General features: G+C 40.0%; 2 protein-coding genes across 2 annotated transcripts; both read right to left on the bottom strand.

Annotated features, from left to right (window-relative positions):
* Window positions 1–264: 264 nt before the first annotated feature.
* On the bottom strand, window positions 265–1320 carry LOC125151749 (olfactory receptor 1G1). The gene has a single exon (XM_047833164.1). The coding sequence runs from the start codon at window positions 1318–1320 to the stop codon at window positions 265–267; it is 1056 nt and encodes a 351-aa protein (XP_047689120.1).
* A 12386-nt stretch (window positions 1321–13706) lies between these two features.
* On the bottom strand, window positions 13707–14636 carry LOC125151977 (olfactory receptor 1A1). The gene has a single exon (XM_047833574.1). It carries the CDS (start codon window positions 14634–14636, stop codon window positions 13707–13709), a length of 930 nt encoding a protein of 309 aa, XP_047689530.1.
* Between the last annotated feature and the right edge of the window lie 3790 nt (window positions 14637–18426).

The following is an 18426-nucleotide window of genomic DNA, read 5'->3' as shown; positions in this document are numbered from 1 at the left end:
AAGTATTCAAGTACATCCTTTATTATATTATAAATCTGAATCGCTGTGATTTTAGGGCATTATGATTGTAAGAAATTAAGTTAATGAATGATATTGGCCTGATGATGGGTGTGTTTGGAGAAAGTCCTGTAGGTTAGGCATGAAGATTTCAAGTTCAGATCACAGGTCCTGAAAGTGAGGTCTCCATTTTCTCTCATTCTTTAGTGCTTATATGGTGAATGCAATTAAGTGGAGATCCCCATATTGGATGTGAAGTCACCACTGCTAAGGGGAAGGGATTTTGCTAACCCAAATTAGCTTTCTCAAGGAAGACTTGATGTCTCTGTTCCTCAAGCTATAGATAAAGGGATTCAGCACTGGGGTTACTACTGTGTACATCACTGATGCAACTGTGCCCTTCTGTGCTGAGCGGGTCGAGGGGGGACTGAAGTAAACACAAAAGGAAGTCCCAAAGAATAGAGAAACCACAGAGAGATGAGAGCTGCAGGTGGAAAAGGCTTTCTGCTTCCCCTGAATTGAGGGGATCTTCAGGATGGTCAAGAAAATATGTGCATAAGAGATTATCAGGCAAAGCACACAAACCAGTCCTGCAAGGCCCCCCACAGTGAAAATCACCAGCTCATTAATGAAGGGATCCGTGCAGGACAGACTCAGAAGTGGGTTGATGTCACAGAAGAAGTGTGGGATCTTGCGTTCGGCACAAAAGGACAGATTGTTCATCAAGAGTGTGTGTAGGAGGGAGTGGAGGGCATTCATAATCCAGGATGCAGAAACTAGGAAGACACAGAGCCCAGGGCTCATGACCATGACGTAATGGAGGGGGTAGCATATGGCCACATAGCGGTCGTAGGCCATGACGGCCAAGAGGAATGCCTCCAGCATCACAAACAGCATGAAAAAATACAGTTGCGATAGACACCCTGCATATGAGATGGCCTGATTCTGGACCCATATGTTTTCCAGCATCTTGGGGACTGTGGTGGACACAAAGCAGGCATCGGCAAGAGAGAGGTTGGCCAGGAAGAAGTACATGGGCGTGTGGAGGTGGGCATCAGCAATGATGGCCAGAATGATGAGGAGGTTGCCGCCCACTGTGACCAGGTACATGAGCAGAAACAGCCAAAAGAGGACTTCCTGCTGCTCTGGCTGCTTGGAAAGCCCCAGGAGGACAAATGCTGAGATGCTGGTCAGGTTTTCCCATTCCATTTGTCGGTAAGCAGAAAGATGGATTAATTGAATGAAATTGGTAAGCCCTGGTTTGTGGACTTTGAAAATGATGCAGTATTCCAACGTTGATCTTCTAGTGTGAGATGGAATCATGAAATATCCAAAATTTAACTGCTTATGATGCACAAAAATGGCAGTTTCAACTGAATATTTGCAAATGCCTGTGCTTTCTGCCATGGGATACCAAAGATTTGTCTGCAACGGGGGGGGGGGGGGGGGGGGGGGGGGAGGGGGGGGGAGGGGGAGGGGGGGAGGTTTCTTTTTAAAAAGTTTTATTATATAAGCACGAATCCAATACATATACTTTTTTATTATTTTAAGTGACATACTTTTTAAAATTCACGATATAAAGCTTTGACCTACATAATGAACTGTTTACAAAACTCATCAAATATAAACAAAAGCTTGCCTTTGCTTGTTCTTAAGCAGTGAGGAGCTTTTAGTCAATCATTGTCGCCGATTTCTGTGCACTTTGTCCAGTCTTGCCTTTCTCCGACTGTGTTAACTAGACCAGGAGTCAGCAAACCAGAAAACCAGAGCCAGATCCTCCTCACACATTTTTTTTTGGTATGGACCTCAAGCTAAGAATGTAGTTTACATTTTTAAGGGTGGTAAAACCCCCCCACAAACCCCACAAACCTTAAAACAAAGAGGCAGATGCAACAAAGGCCATACGTGACCCCCACAAAACCTAAAACCGTTACAACCTGGCCATTCATAGTAAGTTTACTATCCCCTCTGCTAGACTGTAAGTTCTTGGACATCATGATGCAAACACTATTCACCTTTATACCCTTAGCCTAATACATGCTTGCTGACACATAATAAGTGATCAATAAATTTGTTGAATTTATGAAAAATTACTTGGTGTTCACTGGTATGGAGGAGTCATATCAAGTCTGGAACTAATGTTCTAGCTATTTAAGGAGTTCTGAAGAGGCAATTACCAGCACCTTGCGGGAAGAGACTTGAGCATGGGCTGTGGCAAAATAGATATCATACTGACAAAATTTGTATGTCCCTTTAATCCTTAATATGAAGTCGTTCTCGAAAGTGGCTTGCTAGCTAAGACTACTTCCCTAGCCAAATTGACATCTAGGTGTGGACATGTGACCAGCTCTTATTTGAGTGAATGAGGGATTTATCTTTTTTCTTCAGCTTGCTGTATTCGAAGAGCAACCAAAGTATGACATGCATACACACACACACACACACACACACACACACACACAAATCATAGTATGTTATGAAGTGTTTGCATGTAGCAGTAGCAGGATCAGTCATGTGTTACAGCTGCATCTTAAAACCATTCATTTAAACATATAATTTGAGCAACAATACCATAACTGTATACCAATACATATACTTTGAAGCTAGGTTGGAGTTGTTTCTTCACAAAACTCTTGTGGTATTCATGTGGACATTGTGACATTAATCCATCCAAAGATTTCACAGGTCAAGTAAATCTTTAGCATATTTCCCCAATATTTTGAAAAGCATGGCTATTGGAAAAAAGGATGTGGAATTGGTGAAAAGCATACCTAATGCTGAAATCATTATCGCCACCAGCTGGTCTGGTGAGAAATCCGGGTGCCATTATAGACCCATTTTTCTTCCTCCTTGCATGCATCCAATACTACCAAATCCTGGTGATTTTACTTTGTCGATGTAACTAAAATTTACCCATTTTTCTTTATTTACCCACTGTCCTCCATCCCAGCTGCCACTACCTTCATTCACAATACTCATTTATCACTTAAATATGGGCAGTCATTCTTGCCTACAGGCATACCCACCTGCCCTCTGGTTTCACTCCAGAGAGAATGGGCTCTCTACAAACCATATCTGATTTTGTCACTCTACCTGAAAAATCCTTCAGGGGTTTCTCATTACTTTCAGGATAAACTCTACACATCTTCCTAGGGCCTGAAGACCCTTGATGTCTCCCCTGATTCATGGACCTTCCTCTCCATTCTACATCCTATGCCCACTTATACTTACAATTATTTAGAAGATCTAGATACTTTTTCACCTTTGGGCTTTCGCCCATCTTATTTTCTTGTGCTGGAATAGTCTTCCCTCGGGTTTCAGCTTAGATGTCATTTTTTTTTTCTTTTCAAGTTTTAATTTAAGTTCTAGTTAAAATATATGGTAAACTTGGTTTCAGGCATATATTTTAGTGATTCATCACTTACATATAATGTCCAGCAATCCTCACAAGTGTCCTCCTCAACACCCATTACCCATTTAGCCCACCCCCCACCCACCTCCCTCCATCAACCCTCAGTTTGTTCTCATAGTTAAAAGTCTCTTATGGTTTGCTCCCTCCCCCCCCCCCCCCCCCCCCGCCGCTTTTTCCTTCCCATATGTTCATCTGTTTTGTTTCGTAAATTCCACATATGAGTGAAATCTTATGATATTGTCTTTCTCAGACTCATTTTACTTAATGTAATACACTCTCCATCCACATTGTTGCAAATGGCAAGGTTTCATTCTATTGATGGCCACACACACACACACACACACACCTTCTTTTTTTTTTTTTTAATTTATTTTTGGGACAGAGAGAGACAGAGCATGAACGGGGGAGGGGCAGAGAGAGAGGGAGACACAGAATTGGAAACAGGCTCCAGGCTCCGAGCCATCAGCCCAGAGCCCGACGCGGGGCTCGAACTCACGGACCGCGAGATCGTGACCTGGCTGAAGTCGGACGCTTAACCGACTGCGCCACCCAGGCGCCCCAACACACCTTCTTTATCTATTCATTAGTCTTTTTTGAGGAAGACTTTCCTGACTTATTCTCTTGACGACAAACTCAGGTTCACACCCCTTCTGGCCCTGTGCCTCCCCCATCACAGCATGTGTCACTCTGGACTGTGACCAACTATTTACTTGTCTGTGTTCTCCATTCTACTGTATCTATGTGAGTAGCCCAAGAAAATGTCTATCTTGTTCATCTTGGAAATGTAGCATTAGCCCTGAGCCTGATACAAGATAGGTACTCAGTAATATCCATCATGTGAATGAATAAGTCTCAAAGAAGTGCTGATGCATAGGAGCACTTGTACCCCAATGTTTATAGCAGCACTTTCAACAATGGCCAAATTATGGGAAGAACCTAAATGTCCATCAACTGACGAATGGATAAAGAAGATGTGGTTTATATATACAATGGGATACTACTTGGCAATGAGAAAGAATGAAATCCTGCCATTTGCAACAATGTGGATGGAACTGGAGAGTATTATGCTAAGTGAAATAAGCCAGGCAGAGAAAGACAGATACCATATGTTTTCACTCATATGTGGATCCTGAACAATAGAGGATCAGAGAGGGAAGGAGGCAAACCATAAGAGACTCTTAAATACTGAGAACAAACTGAGGGTTGATGGGGGGTGGGGGAGAGGGGAAAGTGGCTGATGGGCATTGAGGAGGGCACCTGTTGGGATGAGCACTGGGTGTTGTATGGAAACCAATTGGACAATAAACCAAATATATATCTTATATAATCTGTAATATAATAGATCTGTATGCTGTAAACTATATCTATATCTATATCTATATCTATATCTATATCTATATCTATATCTATATCTATATCTATTTCAAGGAGTGGAAAGAGTTGACAGGGAGATTGGATAGAAGTAATATCAGGTGGAGGGAACAGCCTGCATATTTTTATTAGTAGTTTCATACATAGCTTTGAGTTGATAAAGTTTTGGCCATAGGAATATGTAGGAAACATGGTTACAGAAACATAAAGATGTCAAACAAAGCAAATGCGCTCTTTCTAGGTAAAATTCTGGGAATGGAACACTGTTTTATCAGAGGAATTACATCACAGAAACAGTTTCCCACCAGGCTTCATTTTTCCTCCGAAGTGAAGCTTGTCCTATGAATTTGTCAGCCCTGGCGCCACCCACTGGAATTACTGTTCAGCTGGCATTGGTGGCACCTCCCTGACCATGGATATTCCCCACCACACTCTCTTTCTCTTTTATGCAGGTACTGTGGGGCATGTTGCATGCTGCTCCCCCCCTCATTACAAATATCCATCAAAGGGGAAAATAGAAAGCCCAGAAATGGCACCGTAAAGATCAGATTTTGGTCTGCTAAAGGTGGCAGTGCTGACTGGCAAGAAAGGAAAGGGGGATTGGACAGATGGACTGGGGGTAGGCTTGTTGACTCTATGGGGTCAGTGAATTTAGATTCACACCTCACAGTGTGGACTGAAAACATGTCAGGTTGTTAAAGCATTTTACAGAGATACAACTTAAGGCAACCAGCAGAACATACAGCACTATAGTTGTTTGATCTTGGGACAAGGGTGGCCTAGATAAAAAGCAATGGAAGCAACAATAAAGGAAAAGAAAATAGGTTGAATCAAATTAAAATTAAAAATTCTCCTATTAAAGAAAAAGGTCACATGCAAGTAAAAAAATGCAAGCAAAACGTGGGGAGCTATTTTCAGCATATATTATAGAAAGCATATTCTTAAAAACACAATCATTAATTTTAATAACTAGGTAAGAGACAACACCCTCCCCCTAAGAAAAATGAATAAGTAACCACTAACCCTTATGTCACATCCAGAAGGGGCAGAGACTGGACCTAGCCTCAGTGTTTAATTCCAAGACCTGTTCTTCCACTCCACTCACGGTCTTAAGTCACCATAATTTGTCTGCTCACAGGTGACATCTGCAAGGTCGTCTGCTTGTGTGCCATTGGCCAAAATGTGATCCTGACAGGTGGTGTTCCCTCCACTCTTTCCCGAGAGTTCCCACACTACTCAGGGGCTATGTTTACTAGATTCTTTATTCACCACACCCTTAGACAGAGCTCTCCGTGTAGTGGGGGGAGTAGTGGGGCTCAGTGCGTATTTGTGCAGAGCAGCAGTGGTTGGCCCCTTCTAACCACAGCAACTTCTGTGTCCCCTGGCCCCCATACCTGTTGCTTTTTCCACTGCTTGGAGCTGACCTCACCTCTCCCTCACTCAGGACAGAGGTTGCTCATTGGCTTAAGGCAGATCCAAAGGGCCTCAGAATCTCCACTCCTGTCAGTCTTGTCTCTTGACGATTTCTGCCTCAGCAGAAACAGAAACCTAGGCCCTAACTCCCCCATCAGTTTTCCTCTTAGCTCCCTAAGTCACAGATCAGAGACTGGGCTTTTTCTTTTCTTTCCATGTTTGCTATAGTTTACCCCCAACTTTGGGGCTATCTCTTGCTGTGTAAGACCCAACACTTCATCCAGACGTAAAACTCATTCAGAATATAGTCTTTCCTTGTCACATGGGGCCAGTGGGCATTTCTCCAGGCTTGTTATAAAATATAACTCCTGTGACACGAAACAAATTTGTTCTCACATTGGCTCATTTTAACTGTGTGCTTTTTTTAAGACATAAATTTTCTATGATTGATTGATTATAATTTGAACTTAACTTGGAAGCCCTCTGGACAGAAGTTCACATTGGAAAATGGAAATGAAATTTAGAGAATCTGTGCTCCCCACAGGTGAGGAAAGGAACATCCAGGGTGGAAAGAAGTAAAAGTTACAAGGTTAGAAACAGGGAATCAGATGGTAGTTGACTGATCACCAACTCCTGATCCAACTCCTATGATGTCCAGCTCCTATTCCCATATTGGTCCTAAATATAACAATTTAATCCCAGCTCCCAGGATAATCTATATTTTGTTGGCTAGTGTGTTTATTAAAAAATCCAGAAGAATAAGCAGGAAACCAATAATAGTGATTACTTATTAGAGGTATGGGAATTGGGTGGATGAGACATAGGAGAGGGAGAGAGATTTTCATGTACAATTTTTAGCTCATTTCAAAGTTTAAACCATGTGAATGTACTACTTATTGAAAAATAAATTAATTGACATTTCCCTTCTCCAAAACCAAACAATGGGCTCACAAAATGTATAAAATGAAAGATAATGCAGTATAATGCAGCCTCTCTTTGCTAGAGATTCTGTAAATAGCAGAGAAACTTGTTTGGTTGAAGCCACATCCGTTTAATGCTTTAATGTGGTGTGTGGACATGAATGTGTATGTTTGTGTATTTGTGCATGTATGTGGTTGTGTGAGTGCATTTGTGTCTCCTGCAGAGGCTAGAGGTTGAGTGCATGGGATCATCAAGGAATTATTTGGAGACAAGTCACTGCTGGTTCCTGTGCTCTGTTCTGCTTATAGCACAACGACTCCTACTGTCTGTAAGAGTCTAAGGACCTGGGGATCTGCCTCTAATGCAGTATCATCACTGTTGTTACAGGGCTGTTTGTGAGAGACGCGCAACCAGTTGACCGCAGTGTGGGATGGGCGCAGAAGAAAGGGGGAGAAAAGAAGCAGAATGGAGTCCCTTAGGTCTTACCTGGTTGTTCTTGACAATCTCTGAGGGTGTTACCAGCAGGCTTTCATCTGGTTTGCATACATCTTTCCCATTGTGGGTGGTCAGAAGAGGGAGACAGGAACATCTGGTAGAGGCACCAAAAGGAAATTTGCTTCATGCTCTGGATGTGTTGAATGATTCTTGCCATCACTGCATCTGCTCAATTTTCTCCTTTTTGTCTCACAATATTAGAAACCTTTTAATTTTTGTCCATTCTGAGAAAAAGGGACAAGATTTCCAGGTTGACTATGACTATGCCAACGTATGTCATCCTGGGATGCTGCATTCACAGAACACCACATGGAGCCTAATAACCACCACATAACATCCCTTTTCTATTGATTTCAGAATTTGCTGCTAATGTCTGTCCCTTTTACTTGTTCACAGGACCCATGAGAAATGTGTTCTAGTAACTTTATTAGCATCCTTGGAATTAAAATTCTGCTTTTCTTAGCTGTAGGTTGGACCAATCTCAAGACCCATTAAGTTGAAGATAATTAATTCTGTGAAGTACCCCAAACCCCAAAGGATTAAGAATCCAGTGTTGTGTCCTTGCCATAGCTGATCTGGGAGAGGCTAAGGCATTAAGGACCTGCCATTCACCTCTGTGGTCTGAGCAGGATCCTAGCATTTTACTTGCCAGCAACACATGGAGATCTTTCAAGGCTTGCCACAACCATCAGAGACCACAGCCCCAGTGCTGCTCATTAACTCTAGACAATGAGCAACTGTCCTCAGAGGACACATGGGTCTCACTATTCCTTTCTTCAGGAATAGAGAAGGAGTAATTTTAGAGAAGAAATACTTGATCTGCTTTGAGTTTTCCTAAACCCATAGCCCAATGCCACATATTTTAAACTTTCCCATGACTTCCTGGAAAACCAGAGGAGGAATGCAGTATGACAGCTGTGGTTTATGTCACTAGTGTTAAATAACAAAATTCAACCAGGTAAATTTGAAGACATAACTGGCTTTACTAAATGATTAACGAATCTGCAAGACCCCATCTAGCAAGTAAAGAGGTACTCCAAGGAGTTGTACAAAATGGAAGGTTTTTATAGAAGGAGGATGGGGCAAGAAAGCTATTAGCAAAAGAAAAGGATTGTTTGATGCAGGGCTGTTTGCTAGGGGAGAAAGGCAAGGGGTCTTATCATGCAGATGACCTCATTTTTCTTTGGGGGATGGCTAGGGCCCATGTAGCAGCCTCATTGGTGCTGACTGAAAAATTTCTGACTGAGCAATTAAGACTACATTTGTGGGCAGGTTGAAACTGTAGTTAGATTATGTATTAGGCATCAGTGTGGGAACTCTAAGGGACGCCATTTGGGACTTTTTTTTTTTTTTAAACACTGTCATGTGCTACTTGTGGAGTTCTTTGGCATCTTCAGTCTGGACTGGATACATTTGGACTGACTGACTGAAAGTGGTGAGGATAGGGACAGTGAAGGATCAGGGGCGCCTGGGTGGTTCAGTTGGTTGAGTGTCTGACTCTGGATTTCAGCTCAGGTCATGGTCCCAGGGTTGTGGGATTGAGTCCCGTGTTGGGCTCCATGCTGAGCATGGAGGCTGCTTGAGATTTTTCTTTCTCTCTTCCTCTGCCCCTCTTCCCTTCTCCCCTACTCAAGCTCTCTCTCTCTCTCAAATTAAAAAAAGAAAGAAAAAAAGAAAGAAACATTGAAGGATCATTTCTCTCTTTTGTTTCAAAGTGATAACTTCTATGAGCCCATGTTTCCCATCTCTGCACTATAGCTCATGCTCTACCAAGGGTGGAGAGTTCTCTCTCCTTGTCAAAGTTGTAGCCATGGCTCCTGCTGGTGCACACATCCTGATGTACTGAGACATCCCTCAGAATTGTATAGCTCCTAAGTGGATCAGCTGTGGAGCTGAGGGAAGAGCATTGTCATAAGGAAACTGGGCTCAAATCCCATCTTACTAGACCTGCATCTTACTAATTGAAAGACATTGAATAAATCACTTTACCTTTCGGAGATACAGCTTTCTTAACTGTAAAGGAGGGCTATTTTCTTTCATGCCACAGGGCTATCTTGAAAATTAAAAGACACGATAATATGTGGCACAATAGTATAAGACACTCAGGCTGGAATCTTATACTCTGAGATGCTTTAATCTATTTCCATAACTTTACTTATCGCTTTACAGTGGTCTATGTGCTATTAATTTTACTTCAATGTTTCATATCTTTCATTCTACTATTTAATTGAATACTTCCATGAAAATGTCCCAAAAGAACCCTTGAAAACATACCTAGGTGGAACTAATTTTTCTTAAATGACTCTCTTGTTAACAATTTTCATTAAACATATCACTGGCTTTTTAGGAAATCTCAAAACTTTGAAGATATCTTACTACTTTCATAATAATTACCATATTCTATTGTTCATATTTCCATTACCTTTGCATTTGCACTTGACCCTTGAACAACTGGGGTTAGGGGCATCAACCCCCTACACAGTCAAAAATCTGCAAATAGCTTTTGATTACCCTAAAACTTAACTATTAATAGTCTACTATTGACTGGAATCCTTACCAATAACATAAATAATCTATTAACACACATCTTGTATACTATATGTATTATATACTGTATTCTTACAATAAAGTAAGCTCGAGAAAGGAAAATGTTTGTTAAGGGAATCATAAGGAAGAGAAAATACATTGACAGTACTGTACTATAAAAAATCTGTGTATAAGTGGACCCGTGCAGTTTAAACCCCTGTTTGTTCAAGGGTCAACTGTAGATCCTCTTCTATATCTTCACTGTTTCTTTAGATTGCTCTGAGCTGTTTAATTAACCTCCTGGTCTCACCAATCCTCTCTGTTCCCTTACTGCTCTCTGTCTATCCAATCTTAGTTCCACACAAACTCTCACCATTGCTACATGCAGAGCTTTTATTATCTATCTACATCTACCATCTATGTTCCTATTATCTATCTATCTATCTATCTATCTACCTATCTATCAATCATCTATCTGTATACACAGTACCATAAACACTCCTAGACTCACCATGCAACCTGATAGGTCTTTAGTAATAACTCATGTCTAACTACATGGTATCTCCAGTTACATTCTCCTGACTCTCCCCTTTTGAATTTCCTCTCATACTGAATCCTATACTTATCTTTGCCTTGTTTTTGTTTGTTTTTTGTTTGTTTGTTTGTTTGAGAGAGAGAGAGAGAGAGAGAGAGCGTGGGGGAGGGGCAGAAGGGGACAAAAAAGAGAATCTTAAGCAGGCTCCATGTTCAGCACAGATCCCGACATGGGGCTTGATCCCATGACCCTCGGATAATGACCTGAGCCGAAATTAAGAATTAATCACTCAGCTGACTGAGCCATCCTGGCACCCCGGGATTTACATTTTTAAATATTATTGTTATGTTGCTGTAATATACTGTATGTATGCTGTAATAATAATTACATTATCATCATCATCATCATCATCATCATCATCAAGGCGGTACTATTGTGGACTGAGACCCCTCAGGAATGAAGGTCCAGGTCATCTCAGCAGGTGAAGACCTAGTGGCAGCTGTTTGGCAGCTCCCCTCAGAGATGTGAGCTTCTGAGGTCATCCCTCAGACATGTGGTCATCCCTCTTCTGAGTTCCTAGGTTCTGGTAACATCACCTTTCCCTTTTGTACCTAGGGGAAGTGATTTATTCTTGTGGTTAATAATCTCTGGGCTACCTTCACATCCATCTCTTTCTCCTACAGTCTTTTTCAGGACACACTTATATATCTACTTCCCTGTATTAAATCTTCTGGGTTTAAAAATACTAGATGTGACCCAAACTGAAATACCAGTCATAGACTGTAGTCTTTTCCAGACTTAGTCAATCCCTGGACATTGGTATGTGAAGAAATTTAAATTATTGTGTTAAAATTATTCCAGGACCAAATCAAAGGGAAATGAGTGAGACAATGACTTGACATACCAGTGTAGTGATTTTTATTTATATTATAATCAGTGATTTTTTTTGTATTATAATCATACACATAGATTCTTATGATTACTGTAGGATACAGTAGAGGAGGCTAACTTCCATGTCCAAGTTAAACAGAGGAATAACATGAGACAGATACAGAGCAGTTAAATGGTATGGAGTTCTCCTAAGAGCTTTACATTCTCAGGCCTTCTTTTATTTTTTATTTTTTTATTAAAAAAATTTTTTTTTTAATGTTTATTTATTTCTGAGACAGAGACAGAGCATGAGTGGGGGAGGGTCAGCAAGAGGGAGACACAGAATCCGAAGCAGGCTCCTGGCTCTGAGCTGTTAGCACAGAGCCCGACACAGGGCTCCTGAGCTGAAGCCGGACGCTCAACCCACTGAGCCACCCAGGCGCCCCTCTCAGGCCTTCTTTTATACTCTCCTCTTTGGCACTTAATATTTCACTAGGGGAAATATTTGAAACATATGCTATCTGAACTTACCCATAACAACAAAATTAACCTTGTTGCAGTCATTGTTTAAAAATAAGATTGCAAGTTTCATTTATTCATCTCACACAAATTTGTTAAGTAATTACTATATGCCAGCACTGTCTAAGTTCTGAATATACAACAGTGAACAAAACAGATCCCAAATCTTCACATTCTCATGGGTAGAAACAAGCAATACATTTGTATAACCTTTTCCTTGGCCAACCTTGAAATTCCCTACATAAAATGCCTCCATTTCCTCTGTGATTTGGTCAGCCATTCACACAGATTCATATACATTTGTAACCAAAATCTTTTTGGTTGAAAAGAAGATAATTGGGATAGTTCTCATCCTTGGTGTTTTAGAGACCCAGAGAGCATTAAAAGGTGAATAACATCATCTTTTGACATCCAAATTCTTCCAACATGGACAAATAGCTGGCAATGTGAATTATCTATAGAAAACAATAATTTTATATTTTTGCTGGCAGTTAAAAATAGTAGACCATAAAGCAACTTGCACACTGTTCCAAGATACACTCATTTCACCTCTTCAAAATGTTATCCTGTTTGGAAATATGATATTTAAGGACAATCATTTATAAATTATTAATATTTTGAAAAAATTTTATAATTTCCTCATGAACAGGATCAAATCATAGGTAGAGGAGTTCCTCATTGGTTATTTAGGACCTGTTGGATTAACTATCTCTGTTTAGGAAATATCACCTACATATCAGGGCTGATCAACCAGAATCAGTCTTATCTTCCCTGGGCCATACTGGAGAAACAAGGTCACATCAATTTCAATACTGCTCTTTTTTATTCATTTATTTGGCACTCCAATCTGTTGTCACAGTAACTTTATTTCATGATGTAATTAATTAAGTTAGAATCTTTATTACTTTAAAATGCAATAACTATCAATGAGTATGATTTTGGTACGATTTTAAGGAGAATCATCTGCTCTTTAGAAACAGTCTAGTTTAATCAATAATACAACAAGAACAAAAATAGCTGCTGTGTCATTGCCTTTAAAGATTTTACTGGATGGGTAAATAATGTCTAGTCCAAATTATGTCTGACATTACCAGATTACAGTGCAGAGACTGATATTTTCATTTGCTCATCTGATTTTCCACCAAGAATCATTGGATACACTTTATATGAACAAGACTGGGAGAGAGGTACAGTGATGTTTTAAGATAGTTCTTGCCTTCAGAGGCTTATAAGCATTGTAGGGGTGATTAACATATATCCAAGAAAAACTGACATTTGAATAGTGATGTTTAGCCTTCAAGTCATGGACTTTTGCAATCCTCATGCTCTGTGACCATGGTGGAGCAGATATTATTATTCCTAATATGTTGATATAGAAACAAAGCGTCAGATATTTTCAACTTTACTCTGATTATCAGTAGCTTATCTAGGACGTGAACCCAAAATTTCTGTGCTGGCAAAAGGACAATAATGGGTACAAAGTGATGATTTCAATAAGGTGTGTCATAAACTTACTAGATTTCAGAGAAGGGGATTTTGTAGCTGGAAAGATCAAAGGTTGCTTCTTGGAGGGGATGAACATTAAGGGATGGACTTCCAAGTGCATCGTAATTGATGACTGCATTCCTCAATATGACCTCACATTGGTTATGAGGAAATTCTCTTGCTGAATAGTATCCTGAGGGCAGCCTTCATGTCTCTGTTTCTCAGACTATAAATGAAAGGATTTAGCATTGGAGTCACTGCCATGTACATAACAGTTATGATTGCATCCTTTAGGCTGTAACTAGCCAGAGGGCGAAAATACATGCCCATGACTGTCCCATAATACAGAGAAACAACAGTGAGGTGGGAGCCACAGGTGGAGAAGGCTTTGAGCATGCCCTTAGTGGAAGGAACCCATAAAACTGTGGAAAAGACCCGGACATAGGAGATGATGATGCATAGTAATGGCACAGAGAAAATACCAACCCCTAGGTACATCATCTTCACATTGAAGTGGATGTCAGAACAGGATAGCTTAAGCAAAGGGGTAATGTCACAGTAGAAGTTGGCTACCTCCTTGTTGCCACAGAAGGACAGACTAGCTGTGAGCAGAGTATGGGGGAGGGCATTGGCGTTTCCAACCACCCAAGATCCAACAACTAGAAGGACACAAGTCTGTGGGCTCATAATTGTTGTGTAATGAAGTGGGCGGCTGATGGCCACGGCGCGATCATATGCCATCGCAGCCAGGATATAGCTATCTGTGTTACCCAAGGCAATCATAAAATACATTTGTGTTAGACATCCCCCAAAGGAGATGGATTTGCTGTGCAAGACATGGTTGGCTAGCATCTTGGGGATGGTTACAGAGGAGAATAAGATGTCAACGGAGGAGAGGTTGGCAAGGAAAAAATACATGGGGTTGTGAAGGCGAATGTCAGAGCGAATAGCCAAGATGATGAGCAGGTTTCCAGTCAATGTGATGGGGTAAATGAACAGGAAGAAGATGAAGAAGAAGTCTTCCTGTACCTGCTGACCAGTAACTCCCAGGAGGATGAATTCCAGGGTAGAAGATTGGTTGTCTTCTTTCATGGTTCCTTTGTTAAGAAAGGGGAGAAGAATCCAGAATTATTAATGGATTTTATGTAATGATCTTCTTTATCCATCAGTTTTGATTCAAGTGACTATCAATCTCTACGATGTGTTTACTAAATCCAGAGATAGCCAACATTTTGGGGAAATATCCTTGTTGATTAGTGAAACTGATCAACAATTAACTCTTGACACTCATGTCTAAGAAGTGAACAATCTGTGAATCAAAAGTGGCCATCCTCCCCCATCTCAGAACCATCACTCAAACACCTAGGATTCAATAAATTCACAAATGCCTTTACACTGTATGTGCTGGATATTTTGCAAGACTAATGGAAAAAAGCACAAATATGTGAAAAATACAATTTTTTAGTCCACTTATTCGACATGTAAGACAAAGTCTGTGCTCTCAGGAACTTTACAATGTAATAGAAAAGCCAAAAATAGCACATTTTTAAAGTTTCACACTACAAGGAATGGAAAGCACTTAGAAATCTTGATAAAATACCCCAGTACAAAAGATGTGTCATTACAAGGGCCAGCCATGAAATTAGAAATTGTTCTAATGACCAAACTAATAGAGATCCTAGAACCCAGGAAGTAACAGGTGTCTATGCTGACATTGGATTATTATAAATCACCAGGATCACTGGGTTTTTGTCCTAGCAAAAACAAGCCTAGTGAATTTCCTCCCCAAGCACCTCATTTTCAGAGAAGAATTTCACCATGTCCTTTTACAAGGTATATCTCTTTGAAAAACTCTCTAATATCCATAATCACAAAGCTTTTCACTTCCCTTCCTTTATTATTATTTTTCTCACTTCTGGGTGTATAGCCAAAGGAAATGAAATGGGGTATTGAAAAGATTTCTTCAGTCTCATTTTTATGGCAGCATTATTCACCGTACTGAGCTATGGAAACAACATAAGTGTCCACCAAGAGATGAAGGGATAAAGAAGATATTATATTCTCTCTCTCTCTCTTCTCATTACATGAAATAAGCCAGACACAGAGACAAACAGTGAATAACCTCACTTCGATGTGTATTTTAGGAAAGTCATAGTCATAGTAACAGTTAGCCATAGTTGATGCTGATCTTGAGAACTTGGGATCTGCAGCCAAGGTTTGAGTCCTAATTTTGCTACTACAACTCTATGTCAACTTAAGTATTCAATTCATCATTCTTCATTTGATAAAGTGACAAAAATAATTCTACTTACCTTGGAGGTTTTACGAAGCTCAAAGGAGCTAATGCAGGTAGTGCAGTTGCTGGCTATCTATCCTTGATTTGTCACTGTCATAAAGACCCTTTTCCACAACATTCACACCTCCTATTGAGGCGTCAGCTCAGATGCTGTCAAAGGGGTTTTGGTCCTGTGGCCTTCACTCCTCTTCCACGAGTGGGAAGTTCACAGCCAGCTGCTGAAGCACTTGTGAACATTCCTCCCTGGGGAGGCAGGCATGCTGCAGAAAGGGTCAGTAGTAGGCTTGAAGAGTGGGTCTCTGGTCCTCTGTACTTGAGGTGAAGGAGTTAGGACTTGGATGGTTTGGACAAAAGAGCCTCGAGTTTCCTAATGATAGAGCAGAAGGAATGACTGTTCTAGATGGGCCATGAAGACGGGAACTCTAGCTTCCTCCTCAGGAAGCAAGGTGGTCATAGAATAGAGAAAATTAGGAATTCTTTACCAGGTTATAACATCTCTTGAAACGTGACTCCCTCAGGTCTTCATCCTGGCCGTAGTCAGAGTAATTGTTGAGACTCATTACACACTCCTATGGCTGTGCCCTGAGGAGACAGTGGTTCTCAAGAGTAATCTTTCCCAGAGTTATTCTCTAGAAGGAAGTATGGGCAAGAGAGTTTCCTAGAGAATGTGTCTCCAGGGTCCAAGCTCTGAGCTGACCTCTTCTAAACACTTTGTTGGCATACGGGCTCCTGGCACCAATTGGAACATCCTGTTGGGTGCTGCAAAGACTGTGGTACAACTGAGTAAAAGAAATAATCAACAAAGTGAAACAATAACCTATGGAAAGGGAGAAGATATTTGCAAACCATATATTTGATAGGGGGTTTATAACCAAAATATTTAAAGAACTCATGAAACAAACACACATACAAACAAATTGAATGAAAAAATAGGCAGCAGAACTAAATAGACATTTTCCAAGAAGACACCCAAATGGCCAACAGATACAGGAAAAGATGATCAGTGTCATCAATCACCAGGGAAATGCAAATGAAAACCACAATAAGATATCACTTCACACCTGTTGGAATGGCTATTATCAAGAAGATGTGCGGTAATAAAGTTGGCAAGGGTGTAGGTGTAGAGAAATGGAAACTTGTATGGACTGTTGGTGACAATGTAAATTGGTGCAGCCACTATAGAAAACAGTATGGAGATTCCACAAGCAATTAAAAATGGAATTACCGTATGATATAGCAATTCCATTAACTTCTGGGTATATATCCGAAGGAAATGAAACAGCATATTGAAAAGATATCTTCAGTCTCATTTTATGAGACTATTATATATATTATATATATGTATACATACTTATACATACACACACATATATAATGCATTTAATGAATATGATTCAGTCACAAGAAAGAAGCCAATTCTTCCATTTACATAATAATAGTGAAGCTAAGGGATCTCAGTGAAATTAGCCAGATGCAGAGACAAATAGTGAATGATCTCACTTCTATGTGTATTACAGGAAAGTCACAGTCATAGTAACAGAGAGTAGAGGATGGTTTATCAGGGCTTGGGGGTGTGGGAGAAAGGGAGATCAATTTTTCTGTGTGGAATGATCCTGGCATTTTAGGAGTAAATTCCACTTGGTCATGGTGTCTAAACCTTTTAATATGTTGCAGAACTCTGTTTGCTACTGTTTTGTTGAGGATTTTTAGATCATTGTTCATAAGGGATATTGGTAAGAAGTTTTCTTTTTTTTTTCTTGTAGTGTCTTTGGTTGTTTTGATATCCTCACAGAATGAGTTAGGAAATTCCTCTCCTCTTCAATATTTGGAAAAGTTTGAGAAGGATTGGTACTGGTTCCCTTTAAATGTTTGTTAAAATTCACCTGAAGCCCGTAGGTCCAGGGATTTTCTTTGTTGGAAATTTTTCATTACTGATTTAATGTCCTTACTAGTTATAGGTCTATTCATATTGTTTGTTTCTTCATGATTTAGTTTTGGTAGGTTGTGCATTTCTAGGAATTTGTGCACATGACCATTCATAATGCTCTTATTATCCTTTTTTAACTATTGAAATGGTAATAATGTCCCCACTTTAATTTCTGATTTTAGTAATTTAAGTCTTTTTTATCTTTAGTCTATCCAGATAATTTTTTGTCAATTTTGTTGATGGTTTTGAAAAACTAACTTTTGGGTTTATGATTTCCTCTAATGTTTTTCTATTCTCCATTTCATTTTTCTCTAATCTTTATATTTTCTTTCTTCTGCTAGTTTTGGGTTTTAGCGTGTTCTTTTTCTAAGTTCCTTAGGTTGTAAATTTAGGCTATTGATGGGAGATCATTCTTATGTTTATTTTAATTTAATTTAATTTAATTTAATTTATTTTTAATTATTTAAATCCAAGTTAGTTAACATATAGTGTAATAATGGTTTCAGGAATAGAATTTAATGATTCATCACTTACATACAATGCTCAGTGCTCATCCCAACAAGTGCCCTCCTTAATGTCCATCATCCATTTAGTCCATCACCCCACCCAACACCCTTGTAGAAAACCTCAGTTCATTTTCTGTACTTAAGAGTCTCTTA

This window comes from Prionailurus viverrinus, chromosome E1, assembly GCF_022837055.1.
Source record: "Prionailurus viverrinus isolate Anna chromosome E1, UM_Priviv_1.0, whole genome shotgun sequence".
NCBI classification, from domain to species: Eukaryota; Metazoa; Chordata; class Mammalia; order Carnivora; family Felidae; genus Prionailurus; species Prionailurus viverrinus.
This window is presented reverse-complemented; position numbering and strand designations above follow the sequence as displayed.